This window comes from Fukomys damarensis, unplaced genomic scaffold (assembly GCF_012274545.1).
Source record: "Fukomys damarensis isolate Sample0158 unplaced genomic scaffold, DMR_v1.0_HiC HiC_scaffold_34, whole genome shotgun sequence".
NCBI lineage: Eukaryota > Metazoa > Chordata > Mammalia > Rodentia > Bathyergidae > Fukomys > Fukomys damarensis.
This window is the reverse complement of record NW_022900946.1, coordinates 20850796-20868972: the sequence shown is the minus strand read 5'-3', so window position 1 is coordinate 20868972 and position 18177 is coordinate 20850796. Positions and strand designations below refer to the sequence as shown.

Below are 18177 nucleotides of genomic sequence, written 5' to 3'. Positions count from 1 at the left end.
CCCCCACTGCAGCGCACGACCGCGCGGGGGCCCCTGGGTGGTTTAAATACCCGCAGCGTCTCCTTGCCGGGTTTTCTGCGGAGCAAACTACGGCGGCTTCTTCGTGGAGTCAAGTGTCTGCGGGGCGAGTGGCAGGACTAGGCGTCGCGGGTAGCCAGGACCCGCCTGGCGCCCGTCAGTGCACACCTGCACCCGCTCACCTGGAGCCCACGCCAGCTAACACATCGCGGGGTCTGTCGCGCGGGAGGGACAGGTCGACAAGACACACAATTCCCACTTATTATAGTGGGGATTAAATATCTCCAAGTATCTGTTCTAGAGCGAGGGATAGAGGAAACTTTTATGGTAACATCCATGTAATCTTTGCGAATGTTTCGCCTTGAGTATTTATTTGTCTCTGAAGTACGTTTAGTTGCTGGCAGGAAGACCTGGGGGGGTGGGGAGGCCCCCTGGAGAAGCCCAGGGAAGGGATACATAGTCAGAAAAGCAGCCACTTTCCTCAGGGCAGTAAGGATGAGCTAAAAGACATAAATTTGTAGATGGGGAAGCAGGACTTCCATTTTCCTATGAAATAAGAGGTAATGCTATCTGCTTAGAATGAGGAAGGAGTTACTAGAGGAGTTAGAACCACCTTGCTGAGGGCAGAGGGCCTGAACTTTGATGTTTTCATCTCTGTGCGTCTAAGTCTTGTGTTGGGATTTGGACCACCTTGCCGAGTAGCTACTGAGTCCTTATTTTACAGTGGAGGACGCTGAAACTCAGGGGCTGGGCTGCTCTGACATCTGCTGAATTGAACCTCCAGGTCCTTTGCTGGATCAGAAAGTTACCAATAGCCAATATTGATAACTGCTGTTCACCGTGAATATTTGTTAGATATTGAACAAATAGGGCTGGAGATTTAGCTCAGTGGTGCTGCCACCTGCCTCTCAATCGCAAGGACCAGAGTTCGATCCCCGGTATCAAAAACAAAACAAACAAAAAAGATATTGAACAAATGACGATGTCTTCCATAATCCATTTGCTACTCCTTTACTTAATCTTTGAAACAAGTCAATTTCTTCTTTTGTGCTGCAGGGGTAGTAACTGTGAAATCAATTTCAAATACAGGTTTTCATCTCATCAAGATTTCTGAGTTTTTCTTTCTTTTTTTCTTAAGTGATCCACTGTAGGTGTGCCAAGTGTTTCTGTTACCCTACCAAGCGAAGAATAAGGAGGAGACCCCGAAACCTATCAATCTTGAGTCTACCAGAAGATGTGCTCTTTCACATCCTAAAGTGGCTTTCTGTTGGAGACATCCTTGCTGTACGAGCTGTAAGTCACCAGATGAAAGCAATACCAGTCCTGGCATTGTTGATTATCCCAGCAAGGCCTCAGATTCTTATATGTTGGAACAAAACTTTGGCTACAAGGAGGGCAAAGGAAACAAGGGTGATATTGTTAATAGGTAATTGAACATGTTCAGATTAGAGAACTGGGTGCTAAAGTTCAATTTCATTCATTATAATGTTTATTTCCACAGAGAAAGTATCCTATGGCAGTGAAGTGTGTGTCCCTTAAGATATAAAATAGTCTGAGCATGGTGGTGCATACCTATAGTCCCAACGCTTAGGAGGCTGAGTCAGGAGAATTTCAAGTTTGGGGCCAGCCTAGCTACATCATGAGTTCAAGGCCAGCTTGAACTACATAGTGAGACCCTGTCTCAAAGAAGAAAAAAAAAGTATTACAAAGAATTCTTAAGGACAAATCCTATGTAACATGCAGTGAACTGAAGGGATCATTTTGGAACCACTTTGGCGATTTATCCTAGGATATACAGCAAATTGGTAGGAAATCTCCAGCTAGAACCTATTTCCTGGCACCCAAAACCACCTCCATTATATTCATAATATACCCGTGGAACTCATAGGGTTGTAGATTCCCAAAGCAGTGAAAACTTTAGCATTTAAAGTGTTCACCTCTGCTGAGGGTCCTGGTTTGGGGCATTTCCTGCCCAGAGGCTGCTGGTCCAACCTGAGCTTGCCACCACGGATGTCAGTTTTTTTCCTTGTGTTCGTGACCTCCAAGCTCCAGGCAGTGTTTCCACTAGCAAGGCCCTTGGTAGAGAGAAACAAGACAGCTCTCACTCGTGCCTGCTTCCATTTAGAGTTGGTTTCCCCAGTTCTTCCAGGTGTATACTTCTGCAGAGATGCCATTCACTCTTTCTTAACCTAGATGCTTATTCTTTTTTTCTGAGACCATTGCTCTTCTCCTCTTAGAACCTCAGAGAAACTCATCTCTGGACTCTTGTCTGTGCCATGTATGTCTGTCTTTGATACATTGAGACTGAGTCTTTCACTGCTTGGGATTGGGCAGGAGACAGGATGCTCCGTATCTGTGATGTCCTGTCTTCAAGAGCCTCTAGGAACAGGGCTTTGGGGACAGTCCTTCAGTAATCCCCCCTTGGTTTCCATTGCTCTGCAGGTGCACTCCCACCTGAAGTACCTGGTGGATAACCATTCCAGTGTGTGGGCATGTGCCAGCTTCCAGGAGCTATGGCCTTCTCCAAAGAACCTGAAGCTCTTTGAAAGGTATCTCTGCACCCTGAGAAACAGATGGCTTGATTTCTTCCTGTCTTTGAGCCTCTCCTATGCAAGCTTATGCCCCAATGCCTGATTCAGAAACTGTTTTACTGGTGCTGTTTCTCAGGATATTGGCTCATCTCACCAAGGATGTAGAACTGACCCACCGAATTATACCACATTCAGCAGCCCATGTCATCACCCTTTCCCCTTGCCTGTGGTGCTTCCAGAAGGTCTCCCTTGGGCTGTGGCCTATTCTCATGTGACTGAGATGTGTGTCGCTAGCCTGTGAAAGATTTATTCAGCTTTCTCTCCCATTGTTCATAACCATGTGATTGCAGTCTTTCTGCACTCTACTCACTGGGTGGGCCCACTCACCTGGAGTTATGACCCAAGGGAAGGCTGAAGGGGACACGAACCTGCAATTTATGAGCCCAAGAGCTAGCAACCAGGCCCACTAACCAAGAGTGCTACTGGTTCTGGAGCCTGCTCTTAGAACTAGGGGGCTCAGTTGGAGCCTTCTTGTTTAACCAAGTTGAGAAACCTTGATTCAAGAGGGAATCTTCCCAATTATGCAATAATGTAGCCTCATCTGCTTGAATTGCCATAGATCCAAGTAGCTATCCAACAAGTATACTGTGACCATTTTGCTGTGGCTGTGCTTGAGCTGCTTCTGGATAAAATATGTATATTTCTTAGAGACATAATCTATGCATCGAGCAGGTCCCTCATTTGAAATGTCTTAACTCAGTGATTTTCCAGTATATTCAAATTATGCAAATATCACCACTAATTTTGGAACATCCTTATCATTGTAAAAAGAAATCTTGAACTTGCTGGCTGTCACCACCTGCCCCCTGCACAGACCTTTTCCACATAATCCTCTAAACCTTAGGCAACCTTTACTTTATTTTCTGTCTTTGGATTTGCCTATTCGAGACATTTCATGTAAATAAGTAATAATACATGGTGTTCTGAGACTGGCTTCTTTCACGAGCATATTTTCAAGGTTTATCCATGTCATAGCATATAATGAATAACTGATATGTTGCATAAAAAAATTTTCAATTAAAAATATCCCAGCTTCCAGTGCTGTGGTAGTATATAACCTCTGTGGCATAAAATCCTGTGATGTTTGTGTTCTTAATGTTTAGGGCTGCTGAAAAGGGAAATTTTGAAGCTGCTGTGAAGCTAGGCATAGCCTACCTCTACAATGAAGGCCGTAAGTAACAGTGCCCTTACTGTTGATACTTTACACAAGAACCCACCTTTGACCTTTTTGAGATAATGCATCCAGCATGAGCAATTTGGGTTTTTGAGACAGTGCCTCACTATGTAGTTCAGGGTGGCCTTTAATTTTCTATGTAGCCCAGGCTGGCCTCACAGTTGTACTAATCTTCCTTCTTTAGCCTCCCAGCTGCTGGGATTATAGACATGTGCTGCCATAGCCAACTTTCTGAGCAGTTTAGGTACTCTTGCTATATCTGATGGTCTGCTTTACTGTCTCTTCATGATAGCTTATGCCAGGAGATGCCTTATGAGCAGAGACCCATCAGTATTTTGACTTAGGTTCCAAGAGTGTCACCTCTTGTTTTAGCAAATCCTAATGCTGAACAGAGCCTCCTCAGAATGGGAGCTGCTTGGACAAACCAGGCTCCCACCTTCAGTCTGATTAACACTGAGGCCCACGTGTAGACATGGTTTTTCCTCAGCCATTGTCTGTGGAACTTAGGGACAGAAGTGCATGCCTGATTCCACAAGGTGGCAATCATGTAGGCAGCCATGGTTCCATGCAGGAAGAGGTCAGAGCCAGCCTCATGCTTGGGTTCCTCTGCCCCTCAAGGCCAGGTGCTCCTTGAAAGATCCTTGTGTAGGCTCCACTTGCTTTTTATTTTATTTTTTTGAGACAGGGTCTCACTATGTAGTTGAGCTTGACTTGGAACTCACTATGTAGTCCAGGCTGGTCTCAAACTCACAGCGATCCTCCTGCCTCATCCTCCGGACTGCTGGGATTACAGGCCTGTGCCACCATGCCTGGCTTCCACTTGCTTCTTGAAAGATCCTTGTATAGGCTTTACTTCTGCTTATCTGTTCAGCACTCCAAAGAATGAGCTCACAAGTCTATGTTATCTCAGCTCCCAACACATATAATGATTGGGTTATAGCCTGCCCTGCCATTTTCTTGCTTTTGAAAGATCTGATATCTTGTTCTAGGGAATGTAGCTTAGTGCAAAGGGTACTTGCTTAGCATGCATGGAGACCTGGGTTTCAATACCTAGTGCAACACAGGGAAAAAGTCTGATGTTTTAGCTTGGTGTTATATTCCCAGTTACTTGGGAGGCTAAGGCAGGAGGATTGAAAGTTCAAGGCCAGCCCAGGCAATTTAGTGAGACTTTGTCTCAAAAAGTGAAAGGGACTCAGGATATTGCTCAATGATAGAGTATCTTGGGTTCTGTCCTCAGTACTGTCCTAAAAAGTCTAAAACTCTGGTTCTTGCCTAGAGAGAGATAGTCACTGCCCTTGACCAGCTGACAAGAATATTGCAACTCATGGAGCCCTTGAGCAGATCTCTCCTCCAGGCCCAGGAGAGCTGAGATTCTGCATCCAGGCTTTCATCAGATGGCAGTTCTTATCTGATGAGAACTTAATTTGTGTTGCTACAGTGTACAATTTAGTGGGCTTTTGCGGGTGTTGGGTTTTTTTGTTGTTCTTTTTTTCTTAGTATCGGGGATCAAACTTAGGATCTTGTGCTTGCAAGGTAGGTGTGGCACCACTGAGCCAAGTCCCCAGCGCTGTTGCTGTCTTTTTTTTTTGAGATGGGGGTCTCACTAGGTTGCCAAGCATGGTCTTGAACTTCTGAACCTCCTGCTTCAGCCTCCTAAGGAGCTGAGGTTACCAGCACGTGCCACCACATCTGGCTTTTCCAGTGGTTTTTAATATATTTACAGAGTTATGCATCCATTATCACTGCCTAATTTTAGAATATTCTGATCCCTAAAAGAACCTCTCCCTCATTAACCCATTAGCAGGGGGTCAGGCAGTAGTTTCCTGCAGGAGGGAAATACAGGACTGGCTCTATGGGGAGTACTGTCCCTTGATGTTAAAATCCATGCTTCCAGAAGGACTCCAGCAGAGCCTATGGTCACAAAGACAACCCAGCCCCTTCTAGACTTAAACAGGGGAAGAAAGGGAAGGCACCTCCACCCTAGAGGGCTTTTCTTTCGTAAAACATCAGAAACTTTACTACAGTGGGCTTGCTCTTTTAGACTTCCCAGAAACACTGGGGAACTTTCTTTATCCCATCCCCCAGAGACATCCCTGGTTTCTCTCCTGTCTGTCCCGCAGTGTCTGTGTCTGATGAGGCCCGAGCAGAAGTGAATGGCCTGAAAGCCTCTCACTTCTTCAGTCTGGCCGAGCGACTGAATGTGAGTGCCTCACCTTTTATCTGGCTTTTCATCCGCCCACCTTGGTCTGTGTCTGGAAGCTGTTGCAAGGCTGTGGTCCATGAGAGTCTCAGGGCAGAGTGTCAGCTACGGAGAGTAAGTCCTGGTGGGGAGCAGCACCCACAGGTCCACCCACAGGGTCTGGGACATCGGAGAACCCTTGGGCAGAACCTTTTGATATGTAAAATTGGAAACCCAGAGGAAACAGAGGTGCAGAACATCAAGTATAAATGTAATGGAGGGATTGGGGCCTGGAGTAGTTGGCAGAACATTAGGCGAATGTGTTGGTAGCTGGAAACATGGGGCTGAGGCTATGTAAAGCACCAGAGCTAAAGTCTGATACTGGGAAGTGGTCCTGTTCATGAGATGGGCTGGCCAGGGTGGGGAAGTTGCCCCCTAACAGTTCTCTGCTGGGACTCACACTTCTTTTTCCTTTTTTTTTTTTTTAAGACTCATAAAGCATCCATATTGCACTGCTTAGGAAGAGTACTGAATCTTTTCGAGGTTAGTCAACTTGTTCCCTGCACTTGGAATTTCTGTCTGGTTTGACACTGGCTGGAATCTAGGAAGTCTGTGAAAAGCAGTGGAAGGCATCAAAGGTCAATGCAAAAGCCAAGCCCTGCCCAGAGAGGCCACAGGGCTGGGCTCTACGGGACTGGCTCTTTGGGAAGAGAAAAGAGGTTATTGGTGGATTATGTGCCTTACTCTTGGGATAGCTGTGAGAATTAAATGGGGCACTGTGTGCAAGAGACATAGCAGAGCAAATCTATCAGGAACTGAGCAGGTGGTGCTGACACGTTTGTATGATGGGTAGTTGGATTATCTGCTCTTGAGGTTTTTTTTTTGATACCGGGGATCGAACTCAGGTCCTTGTGCTTGCAAGGCAGGCACCAGAACCACTGAGCTAAATCCTCAGCCCTGCTCTTGAGGTTTTAATAAGCTTTGTGATCACAGTGAACCCCCTTTGCATTAGATTTGGGGAAGATCATAACTTGTAGAGAAAGCATTAGGGAGGGATGTTGAGGGAGAGTGAGGAGGTAGAGGATCCAGAGAGCCATCAGCACCACTATCTAGATTCAGGGCATTTCCTTTGGCAGCAAGACTGAAAGGCAGGCCTTGGGTGGCCCAGAGGTGAGCTAGGGAATCTACAAGCCAAGCCCGTGCATCAATCTCCAGCAAAAGCAGAGCCCCTGAGGCCACAGGTCCAAGTCTGCACCCTTCGTTGGCTGTCAAGTGGTGTATCTTTACAGAAGTCATTTCTACTCTGATTTAGTTAACATGTCAGTTATCACAGGGAGTTTGACTGCTTAGGAATGTGGAGGTTGAGGAGGGAGGTTGGTAGAATGAATGAACATTGAATAGAAGATAAGAAAAGAACCAGCTGCGTTTGGCCTCGCTGTAGGATGAAGAGAAGAGGAAGCAGGCCCGTGACCTGTTTGAAGAGTCTGCTCATCAGGGATGCTTGGCCAGCTCATACCTCCTGTGGGAAAGTGACAGGAAGACAGATGTGAGTGGACCAAGGTTTGGGGGAAGGAGGAATGTTGACCAAAGGCCCAATTTCTAAAACTAGCCAGCCCTTGCATCAGACTGTTGGCAAAAGGAAGGACCTTTTCACAGTTTGTGGGAGCAGGCTGCTTTCAATACCCTCAACATCCACCATTGTTTGAAGATAAAGGCTGAGGAGCCAGCAGTCAGGGAATCTTATGGGGGGTGGGAGAGGAGACATTTAAGAACCCCATGGGTCGGTTCCAAATTCCTCTGAAGACACAAGAATATAAAGGCAACTTTTTTCCTGTTGACAGATGTCAGACCCCGGACGATGCCTCCATAGCTTCCGGAAACTCAGGGACTACGCTGCCAAAGGCTGCTGGGAAGCACAGGTGACAAAAGAAACTGGCCTTACAGCCTAGGGGCAAGAATATCTGGCCTCAAAAAAGGAGACTGAAGGATGCAGTAAGATTGGTCCAGGGCTAGAGCTGAATGTTTTTTTTGGAGACAGGAGCTTGCTATATAATTCATGCTGGCCTTGAAATCACTATGTGGCACAAGCTGGCCTTAAACTTTCAGGTATCCTCCTGCCTCATCCTCCCAAGTGCTAGGATTATAGGCATGTGTTTGGCTACAGCTAAATCTGAAAGGAGTTTAGCTTATTGTTTTGCGGGGAGAAGAGCCCATAAGTGCCTCATACATTTCTATTCATGTCCGCTCTTGCCTCTTAGCCACCAGCCTCTGAATTCTAAGTGCTCGTGGGGTATACCTGCTGTCAGAATTTATTTAATTCTCAAAAGTTGTCCTGTATGTAATGCTTGTCTTGACGGTGAAAGTTGAAGCTACCAGAGAGCAGAGGAGCACATGAATTGCTTTCCTGTTCTTGTGAGTAGCAAGCCCTGCTCGAGCCATCTAGCCAGGATATCAAGGATCTGTAGTTGTGTTTTACCAGACCATCTCTCCTTACATCGATAAAGAAGTTTCAGGACAAGTATGTAAGCCCCTCCCCCTTGCAAAGCAACTACAAGTGGAATAGAAAGTCATCTACATTGACATACTAGGGAAAAAACATAAATGGCTTTAGTCTGATGTGTCACAGAATGTTGTGTTCTTGTCCAAAAGATTTATAAGCGATATTACATTTACAAGAAGTTTACTTCTACATGAAGCTCAAAGTCATCCGTAAATAAATACAACTAGTTATAAAGCAGAACAACAAAGCCAGGGGTGGTGGTACACTTCTGAAATCCTAGCACTCAGGAGGTGAGGCAGGAGGATCACTACAAGTTTGAGGCCAGCCTGGGCTATATTGTGAGTTCAAAGCCAGGCTGAAGAACATAGCAAGACCCTGTCTGGGGGTGGGGGGGGGCTTTAAATGAGATACTTTGAGCTGATTGGATTAGCAAATTTATGTTTCTGAGTAGGTAGCTAATAATTCTTGCCAATAGGTCTTTTCAGTGGTGATAGTTTTGTTGGTGAAGGTGAGTTGAACAAAGTGTTCCTATGAGTGGTACGAAAACCAGCACAAAGCTTTCAGAAAGCACTTGGGTTGGATGTTGCAAAGTATGGGTACTCCTGTGGACTCACTGGGTAAGGAACTAAATATAGGTGGAATGTGCCTGTAGATGTTTAATAATCTCTAGTTATATCTAATAATTTGGTATTGTTAGGAAGGCAAAGAAAAGATAGGATGTATGTATATTAATGGTCCCAGATGCACGCCCTTATACATATATACATATAGCATATACACAAATCCCTAGTAAAATCCAGAAGGAAATGTATAAACATGGTTGACAGTGACCAGCTGTCTTAATGGGTGCTTGGCAGGTAAGTGCCAAGTGCTGACTCAAAGGCTGATCATGTATCATGAAAAAGGAAACTGAGGTGCAGAGAGGTTTCTAGTTTTGTCTGTGGTCACAAGTCCAGATTTTTTTTTTGGGGGGGGGTTGGGTTTTTTTAGGAGGAGCTGGTTTTTTGAGACAAGGTCTCACTATGTAATTCAGGCTGGCCTTGAACTTGTGGCGATCCTCCTATCTCAACCTCCGAAGTGCTGTGATTATAGGCATGTACCACCATGTCTGGCTTGAGTCCAGATTTTAAAAGACAAAGCATCTTTGCTCCTGCCAGCCTTTATTTTTTGTTGTAGTTCTTGGTTGTGTTTGTTTTTATGATGCTAGCTATCAAGTCCAGTGCATAACACGTGCTAGGCAAGAGCTCTCCCACTAAGCTACATCCCCACCCTTATTTTGAGACAGGTTCAAGTAGTTCCCCAGGCTGGTTTGAAACATGACATCTTGTGAGATCTTCCTGCCTTAGCCTTCCCAGTGGCTAAAATTACAAGCATATGTCGCTATACCTGGCTTTCAGCCAGCTCTTATTACTTTGTGGTACAGCCTCCCATAGAATGACTTACTTTTACACTAAGGTTGAACAGAAACAAGTTTTTTGGGTTTTAGGCAGTTTTATGTTCTTTTTTTTTTTTTTTTTTTTTTAATACTGGGGATTGAACTCAGCACCTTGCACTTGCGAGGCAGGCATGGCACCACTGAGCTAAATCCCTGGCCCCAGAAATGAAGTTTTTCACAATGTGAGCAGGACACCTAAATTCCTTGAGAACCTTCACTTTGGGAAGGCAACTCATCTACCTTTCGTTCTGTTCAAAAATTTTTTTGTGGTATACTACTTATTCCAAAGAGAATAATACTAAAGATCTTAGCCATACAATTCCAGAAGATTGAGAAGGCTTCAGTAGGCAAGTGTGTATACCTGTGTTTTCTACCTGAAGAGCCCTTCCCTTCAGAAGTAGGCAATCTGATGCTCATGTTTCTCTTGTCTTTCTGTCCTCAGCTGGCTTTAGCCAAAGCCTGCGCAAATGGAAACCAGCTTGGACTAGAAGCAAAAGCCTGCAGTGAGGTAGTCTGCCAGTTGTTCCAGGCATCCCAAGCTGTCAGTAAGCAGCAGGTTTTCTCTGTGCAGAAGGGACTGAACGACACAATGAGGTGAGACATTCAAGAGCCTTGAGGTAGCCCAGTATGGTGCATGTTTGAGCCCAGCCCTGGGTTCAGTCTCCTTAACACTGCAAAAAAAAAAAAAAAAAAAAAAAAATGAATCCATGGGTCCGAGGTGATGGCAGAGCAATACCTAGATCACCTTCAGAGGGCACTGTGATAGTCCACTAACAATCTACTAGAATTCCCCCTTTTGTGTGTGTGCATGTGTTGTGTTTCTAAAACCAGTAATGACTAAGCAATCAGGACTCTGAAGAATAAATATCCTTGCCAGTTATGTTTTGTTTTTTTTTTTTTTTTTTTTTTTTTTTTTTGGTACTGGGGATTAAACTCAGGTCCTTGTACTTGCAAGGCAGGCCACCGAACCGCTGAGCTAACTCCCTGGCCCGCCAGTTATCTTTTTTAAAACCACAGAACACTTTATAAAGCAATCTGTCCAAAATGATGGGACTCTGCCAGGCGTGGTGGCCCACGCCTGTAATCCCAGCACTCGGGAGGCTGAGGCAGGAGGATCGCTGTGATTTCGAGAACAGCCTGGGCTACATAGTGAGTTCCAGGTCAGTCTCAACTACATAGTGAGACCCTGTCTCAAAAAACAAACAAACAAACAAACAAAAAAGATGGAACTCTTATTCTCAGTTTCTGATGCTGAAAGATAGCTTTTGGGGTGGGGGGGTGCTAGAAATTGATCCTAGAGTTTCCTCCAGGTTAAATTTCACTGCTGACCTATAGCCCCAAGCCCTACAACATTTTTGGTTACATCCCACCTCTACAAGCATCAATATGCTTTGCGAAACTCAGTGGCTGGGCAGTCCAGGCCAGCCCCAGGGAGCTATGACCCCCACGGCAGCTGTCATGACACCCGGCATGATCTGCATCATTCTATGGGGGCTCCAAGGTGAGCAGAAAACACACTGTTACACTAAATCACAACACACTAGAGGGTAAATGGAAAAAGTGAATGACTTTTGTAAGCTTACATGAGATTTCAAATATGTTTTAGATTTACATTGGACAGCCTCTGGCTCTTAGGAAACACTGCCTGGCACATAATAAAATTATAGTAACCTGAGCAATAAATATTTATTTTTTACTTTTTGGGGTTTTTTTTGAGACAGGATCTCATTATGTGGTTGAGACTGCCTGGAACTCACTATGTAGCCCAGGATGATTTTAAACTCACAGTGATCCTCCTGCCTTAGTCTCCCGAGTGCTGGGATTACAGGTGTGCACCACCATGCCTGGCTAATCAATATTTATTTTTTAAGAAATGTCTGGGACTGGGGATTTATCTCAGTGGTTCTGCCGCTTGCCTCACAAACACAAGGTCCTGAGTTCGATCCGCACTATCCGCCCCCCAATGACTGTCCCTTCCCTGAAGAGGCCTGCTCTCTGACATACACGTACACTCGCACCCCTCTGCTCCTGTGGTAAAGCTCAACAACTGGAGTGCCTTTGCATCCCGGGCATGGAACTGGCATCCCCTACCTGGCCTCCATGTTTCTCACCTCTTCATTTAGAAGGAGTTAATACCTTCTAGTTCCCTTAGTCTGCAGTTTGTTCATTTTTGTTTTATTGTTTGTCATGTGTTTTTCCCAATAATTCTTATTCAGGCGTGGTGACACAAACCTATAATCTCAGCAGTACTGAGTCAGGAAGATCACAAGTTAGAGCCCAGTCTTGGGAATTAAGTAACTCAATGAGACCCTGTCTCAAAATTAAGAAATTAAAAATGGGCTAGGGATATAGCTCAGTGCAAAGGCCCTAAGTTTAATCCCCAGTACTACAAAATAATTATTATTCATTTATGTCTGTGTGGGCTTTAAGCATAAAGTTAACCATTTTAAAGTGGTCTGTTTTAGAAGTCAGATTATTAAGCTCCCTAGTCTGTTGAGTCCTGGTGGGTTTAAGCTTTACACACCCAACACTTGTAGGTGCTTCCTTTTGGAAGTAAATAGAGGCTTGTCTGATCCCACCCTCCCAACCACCCTTCCATCACCTCTGCTGTCCCCCTCTATCCCACCACTTCTGAATGTGCTTCTGTCCGGGCTGCCCCTGGAACCTTCCCTTCCTGTCTCCAGCAGAGCCTGCATTGTCACCATTCTTCTCCTGTTTTCTGTTGGCTCAGTTCTCCCTGCTTTAAGACAACCGTCCCTTGTTCAGAAAGATGTTAACCATATTTGGGTATCCTTGCAGCATTCTCTTAGTTTGTGACCCTGATCCCTGGGGTGTAGCCTTCTGGTGGAGAGGGACGGTCAGCCCTCAGGCATCAGTCAGGTTGCTGAGTTGGACCAGCAGAACTCCAGTGCAGGGACTCGGTGCTTGTTCTGGTGGGATTTTGGGCTCTTTGGTTTATTGCAGAACACACTATACATTTTATAAATGACCTAGGCGGCACTCTTTCCACAGGTACATTCTGATTGACTGGCTGGTAGAAGTTGCCACCATGAAGGACTTCACAAGCCTGTGCCTTCACCTGACAGTGGAGTGTGTAGACCGGTACCTGAGGAGGAGGGTGGTGCCCCGTTACAAGCTCCAGCTGCTGGGTATTGCCTGCATGGTCATCTGCACCCGGTGAGAAGCCCGTTGATCCAGCCAGTAGGGCTGGTGTTTGAAAGTGCTGGCTCTTCTTGGAGGTCACTTGTCCTTCCTACGCTAGTGGCTAGTTCGTAAGAGCGATAAGTCTTAAGGGTCTTACCTGCCTCACAGGTGGGGATGGCAGAACTGACCCTTGGCATGGCCATTGTGCAGCACCTCATCTTGGCACATGGTCTCAGAACCCAGAGTATGAATTCAAACAGGCACAGACTAGACCACACCTCCCTTGGCTCCTGAGGGTGTTGTCCTTAAAGAGGGTCACAGTTGGCTGCCTTCTTCCTCTGTGGTCCTCAGAGTTCACAGAGAGAACCATGTCTCTTGAGGTTGAGTTTTCTTGTTTTCCTAAACCAAACATTCCTAGCTTGAGCTACTACTTCCACTAGGAGATACGTTCCAGACCCACTGTCCTTGTGTGCGAGGCCTAGAGAGTAAGAATGGGTTTGGCTGCTCTCGGCCATGATGAGAACTGCAGGTATCTATTTCTGTCTTGCCAATGTCACTGGGGTCATTTTTTATTTCAAGAGGTCATGAAGGGACCCTGGCTCCCATCTCGCTGTCTGCCGTCCACCAGTGGCTGCCCTTGTCACCATAGCTTCCAGCGTCCCCCTTGTCACGCAGTGTACTCATGTCACCATGTCAGGCCATGACAGAAACTGTAGCCCCCTTGGACGGCTATGTGCCCGCTCAAAGCGGGGTCACAGTACCCTACAGAGCAGTGAGGAGGGGCTGGGGGATTTAGCTCAGTGGTGCCGCCGCCTGCCTCACAAGTGCAAGGTCCTGAGTTCGATCCCCGGTACCAAAAAAAAAAAGAAGTGAGGAATTCAGGATCAGTGAGCAGACCCTGCCACACCCAGTCCAGAGCGCTCTTTGTGCCAGCTCTTCTGGCACCATCCCAGGTATTCTTTTCTTTTTTTCTTTTTTTTTGGTACCGGGGATCAAACTGGAGTCCTTGCACTTGCAAGGCAGGCAGCGGAACCACTGAGCTAAATCCCCGGCCCGCCTCCCAGGTAGTCTGACCAGAGATGCTGATGAACAAGGGGTTGCTGCCTTCCTTTATCTAACAGCACAGTTACATTGTTGCAGTCTCAGAACAAATTACTGGGCCACGGACAATAGATTATAACCTCTGGAAATGGCTTTAAAGATGTGCCAGTTCTGCTCTCAGAAGCCCATAATATCCCCTCTTTTGGGCATATGTGGCCTTTATGTCGGGAGGTGTAACTCCTGTCCCTTCTGTCCTGTCAAGCCAATGACAAATATGTAAACTGCAGAGAACAAACTGGGTCCTGGTCCATTCTCATTTAGGAGATTATCTTCAGGGCCTCTGGAGTAGGATGTTCCCTGATGGTTGACACTGGCAGACAATAGAGAACTGGGTGTCCGCTATCTTTTGGACAATCAAAATTCCTGACGCCGGGCATGGTGGCCCACACCTGTAATCCCAGCACTCGGGAGGCTGAGGCAGGAGGATCTCTGTGAGTTCGAGACCAGCCTGGGCTACACAGTGAGTTCCAGGTCAGCCTCAACTACATAGTGAGACCCTGTCTCAAAAAACAAAACAAGAAAAATCAAGACACAGTCTAGGAGTGCTGCTGAGTACAGCATTTGCCTAGCCATATGCCAAGTCCTGGGTTTGATCCCCAGTAGCATCAAAAGAATAAAAGAAAAAAGGCAAATCTTTGTCTCTGAGGCCATTAGGAAAACTGAATGATAGACCCTTTTGCAGAGACAGTTGTATCTGATCAGTAGCTCTTCGTCTCCTACTCTGCTTCTACCTGCAGGCTCACATTTTTCTTCTTTCCAGTACCTTCTGACCATCACTCCCCTTAATGTCTCTTATTGTCCAGAGGCAGCTGGATCCCTTGTATAGCCTTCCTTTGGCAGTGAAGCTCAGCGTCATCATGGTCTCCTCACCTTGAGGCCTCCCAGTTCCTCTCCCTGCTTTAGGAGATGGACTCAGGGCTGAGCCCCCCTCTCCACGTTGCAGGTTCATCAGTAAAGAGATCCTGACGATTCGAGAGGCCGTGTGGCTCACAGACAACACATACAAGTACGAGGACCTGGTGAGGATGATGGGAGAGATCGTCTCCGCCCTGGACGGGAAGATTCGAGTAAGCAGGGCTTTCTTTTGTCTCCCTGCTTGGGTCACAGGAGGAGTAGGACGAGCTGAAGACATCCAGCTTTCCTCCCCTGGAAGATCCTTATGGACCCCCAGGGGTCAGCTGTCTGTGCCATGCCTCGATGCCCTGAGTGAGGGCCAAGTCCCTGCTGGGCTGTCACTTGGTGTGCTCTTGATGGGAAAAAAAAAAAGAAAAAAGCCCACATCCACCTTCGCCTTTTGTCTAGGTCCCTACCGTGGTTGATTACAAAGAGGTCCTGCTGACGCTGGTCTCCGTGGCACCCAGAACTCAGCACCTGTGCAGCTTCCTCTGCGAGCTCTCCCTGCTGCACACCAGCCTGTCTGCCTATGCCCCAGCCCACTTGGCCTCTGCAGCCCTGCTTCTGGCCAGAGTGATGCATGGGCAGAGTAAGGAGTGGCCCCTCTACGGGATTGCTGGTGGCAGGGGAAGTCCTTAAAAAAGGAGAAGGGTGGCGGGATGACAAGAAATACGTGCTCTGCACATAGTGGCCTATGCCTATAATCTCAGCACATCTAGGAGGCTGAGGCAGGAGAATCATAAGTTTGAGCCCAGCCTGAGCAACTCAGTGATTTAGTAAGACCATGTCTGAAAATAAAAAAGTTTTTAAAGGACTAAGGATATATAGCTTAGTATGAAGGCCAGGGGTTCAAGCCCCAGTGTTACATGTTTTGTTTTGGTTTTTTTTTTTAAGTGCCCATCCCTTCAGAATGGACCAAAGGTAGCATAGGGTTGGGAGGTGAGATGGTTCTAGTTGAAGTGTTTCTCAAATTCTTGACAATATGCACATTCTACATGGGAGCTTGTCAAAGCCATTTTAATGGGCTGCAACCTTGAGCTCCAGGAACACAACCTGCAGGGAGTTGTCAGACAACCATTGCATTCCTGGCCTGCTTTGCTCCCCAGCACAGCCCTGGACCACTCAACTGTGGGACCTCACTGGGTTCTCCTGTGAAGACCTCATGCCCTGTGTCTTGAACCTACATAAAAAATGGTGAGTCTGAGCTACGATGATGCATGCCTTTAATCCCCCACAAATAAATAAAAGGGCTGGGGATGTAACTCAGTGCAAAGGCACTGGGTTCAGTCCCCAAAACCACCCAAAGACAGTGGTAAGTCCATAAGGAAACCCGTCGTCTGGCCATGATCTGCCAGGTAAAGGCTCAAATTCCATCCAGCCCTTTGTGTCTTCATTAACGGCTCTTGGTCAGTGCAGATCTCTCCTCGTACAGATCAGCAGGACTGCAGGCTATGTGAGTCTTGGAACACTGGGGCTGAGTCTGCGTCTGGCTGTCATTGCCTCCTCAATTCCTGCAGAACTTTGCTCACAACTCGCTTCTCCCAATTCTCAGCTCCCCTCACTCCCTGTGCCCTCCTCCCTCCAAGTCCTGCAGCTTCCTCCTCCAGGACACCTCAGTCTGGTTCTCTCGTCCCCTGCCCCCATCCTGAGAGTCCAAGTCGTTCTGGCTTTCTGTTGTTCCCAGTTTCTCCTCCAAGGAGATTTAACCACTTCCAGGTCCAGACCACATCTAAACCTTGACCTCTCCAGCCCAGATCATTTTGCTAGTGTTTCTAAGCCGACTGCCCTCTCCTTTGGTTGGGAATTCCCCTTCAGGTTGCATTTGTCAGTTGGTGTTTGAGGCCCAGTCATACCAGCACAAGCCAGGACCAGTTTGTTTCTGTTTTTCCTTCATCTCTGCAGCCTAGCAGCTTCTACATCTGATATACTTTACACATGCGCACATTGAGATCTTGGTCACTCCTGCTGCCTCCTGGAATCGGAGGGAATCAGAGCATCCCTCCTGCTTATGTCAACCCAGAGCCTTGCTCTGCAGTTTCTAGAATAAGATCAAACCCTCCAGAACAGCCCCCATTCTTGACCAGTTCTTCTCTCCACCCATCCTGTTTTCTCCCACGTCACTGTTCTCTACCTGTGGGTACTGGTTACCATTTCCTGGGGTTGGTATGTGCTTTTGCCCACCATTTTCTTCTGCAGAGTCCAGATCCCAGGGTGACAGCAGAAGGGTCAATGTATTTGACCCCCATCTTTGATCATTCTAGGAGCACAAACTGTCACCAGATACTGGACAACAAAAGTTGTTCCTGAAGCTGGGCGTGGTGGCGCATGCCTGTAATCCCAGCACTCGGGAGGCTGAGGCAGGAGGATCGCTGTGAGTTCGAGACCAGCCTGGGCTACATAGTGAGTTCCAGGTCAGTTTCAACTACATAGTGAGACCCTGTCTCAAAAAAAAAAAAAAAGGTTGTTACTGAGGTGTGTTAATTTTTTGTGTTGTTTTTATGTGTAGTTAGATTGGTATGTTAATCAGCTTTTTTGTCTCTATGACAAAATACCTGAGAATAACAACTAGAGAACAAAAGGTTTATTATAGCTCATAGCTTCAGGGTTCTTTGTGTCTAAAACAGAGACTTCATGGTGGAAGGGCGTGGGGAAGAAAGCTGCTCACTTCAAGGTAGTCAGAAAAAGAGTGAGGACCTGTGTGAGAGGGCGTCTTCTGTCCACTTTTGACACTCGGGGTCCCCAGGCCCACGTGCAGGGTGGGCTCCTCCCTCATGCCAATCCTTGAAAACATACTCAGACATAACCAAAAGTGGGCTTTCTAATTTCCTGTTTCTCTGTCCAATTAAGTTGACATTCAAGCCCAGGATTTAGCTCAGTGGTGCTGCCACCTGCCTTGCAAGCTCAGGGTCCCAAGTTCGATCCCTATGCTGGAAAAAAAAAACTAACGTTCAAGATTAACCATCACAATTCAAAACTTTTATTTCTAAACTAAGGTGGGGTTTTGTTTGGCTTTTGAGACAGGGTCTCATTGTGTAGTTAAGACTGACCTGGAACTCACTATGTAGCCCAGGCTGGTGTTGAACTCACAGTGATCCTCCTGCCTCAGCATCCTGAGTGCTGGGATTACAGATATGTGCCACC

The 18177-nt window shown here is 46.6% G+C and overlaps 1 protein-coding gene across 1 annotated transcript in view; it reads left to right on the top strand.

The window, feature by feature from the left end:
* The first annotated feature begins 208 nt into the window (after positions 1 to 208).
* The window catches only part of Ccnf (cyclin F), a 22631-nt gene continuing 4662 nt past the window's right edge, over positions 209 to 18177 (top strand). Inside the window, exons 1-13 of the mRNA XM_019204441.2 lie at positions 209 to 231; positions 1157 to 1311; positions 2461 to 2567; positions 3713 to 3780; positions 5904 to 5983; positions 6452 to 6505; positions 7404 to 7508; positions 7804 to 7881; positions 10340 to 10491; positions 12910 to 13074; positions 15086 to 15209; positions 15445 to 15625; positions 16143 to 16230. Coding sequence (XP_019059986.1) covers positions 7804 to 7881; positions 10340 to 10491; positions 12910 to 13074; positions 15086 to 15209; positions 15445 to 15625; positions 16143 to 16230 — 788 coding nt within the window. The 5' untranslated portion in view covers positions 209 to 231; positions 1157 to 1311; positions 2461 to 2567; ... (2 more) ...; positions 6452 to 6505; positions 7404 to 7508. The remainder of the gene's footprint in view (positions 232 to 1156; positions 1312 to 2460; positions 2568 to 3712; positions 3781 to 5903; positions 5984 to 6451; positions 6506 to 7403; positions 7509 to 7803; positions 7882 to 10339; positions 10492 to 12909; positions 13075 to 15085; positions 15210 to 15444; positions 15626 to 16142; positions 16231 to 18177) is intronic.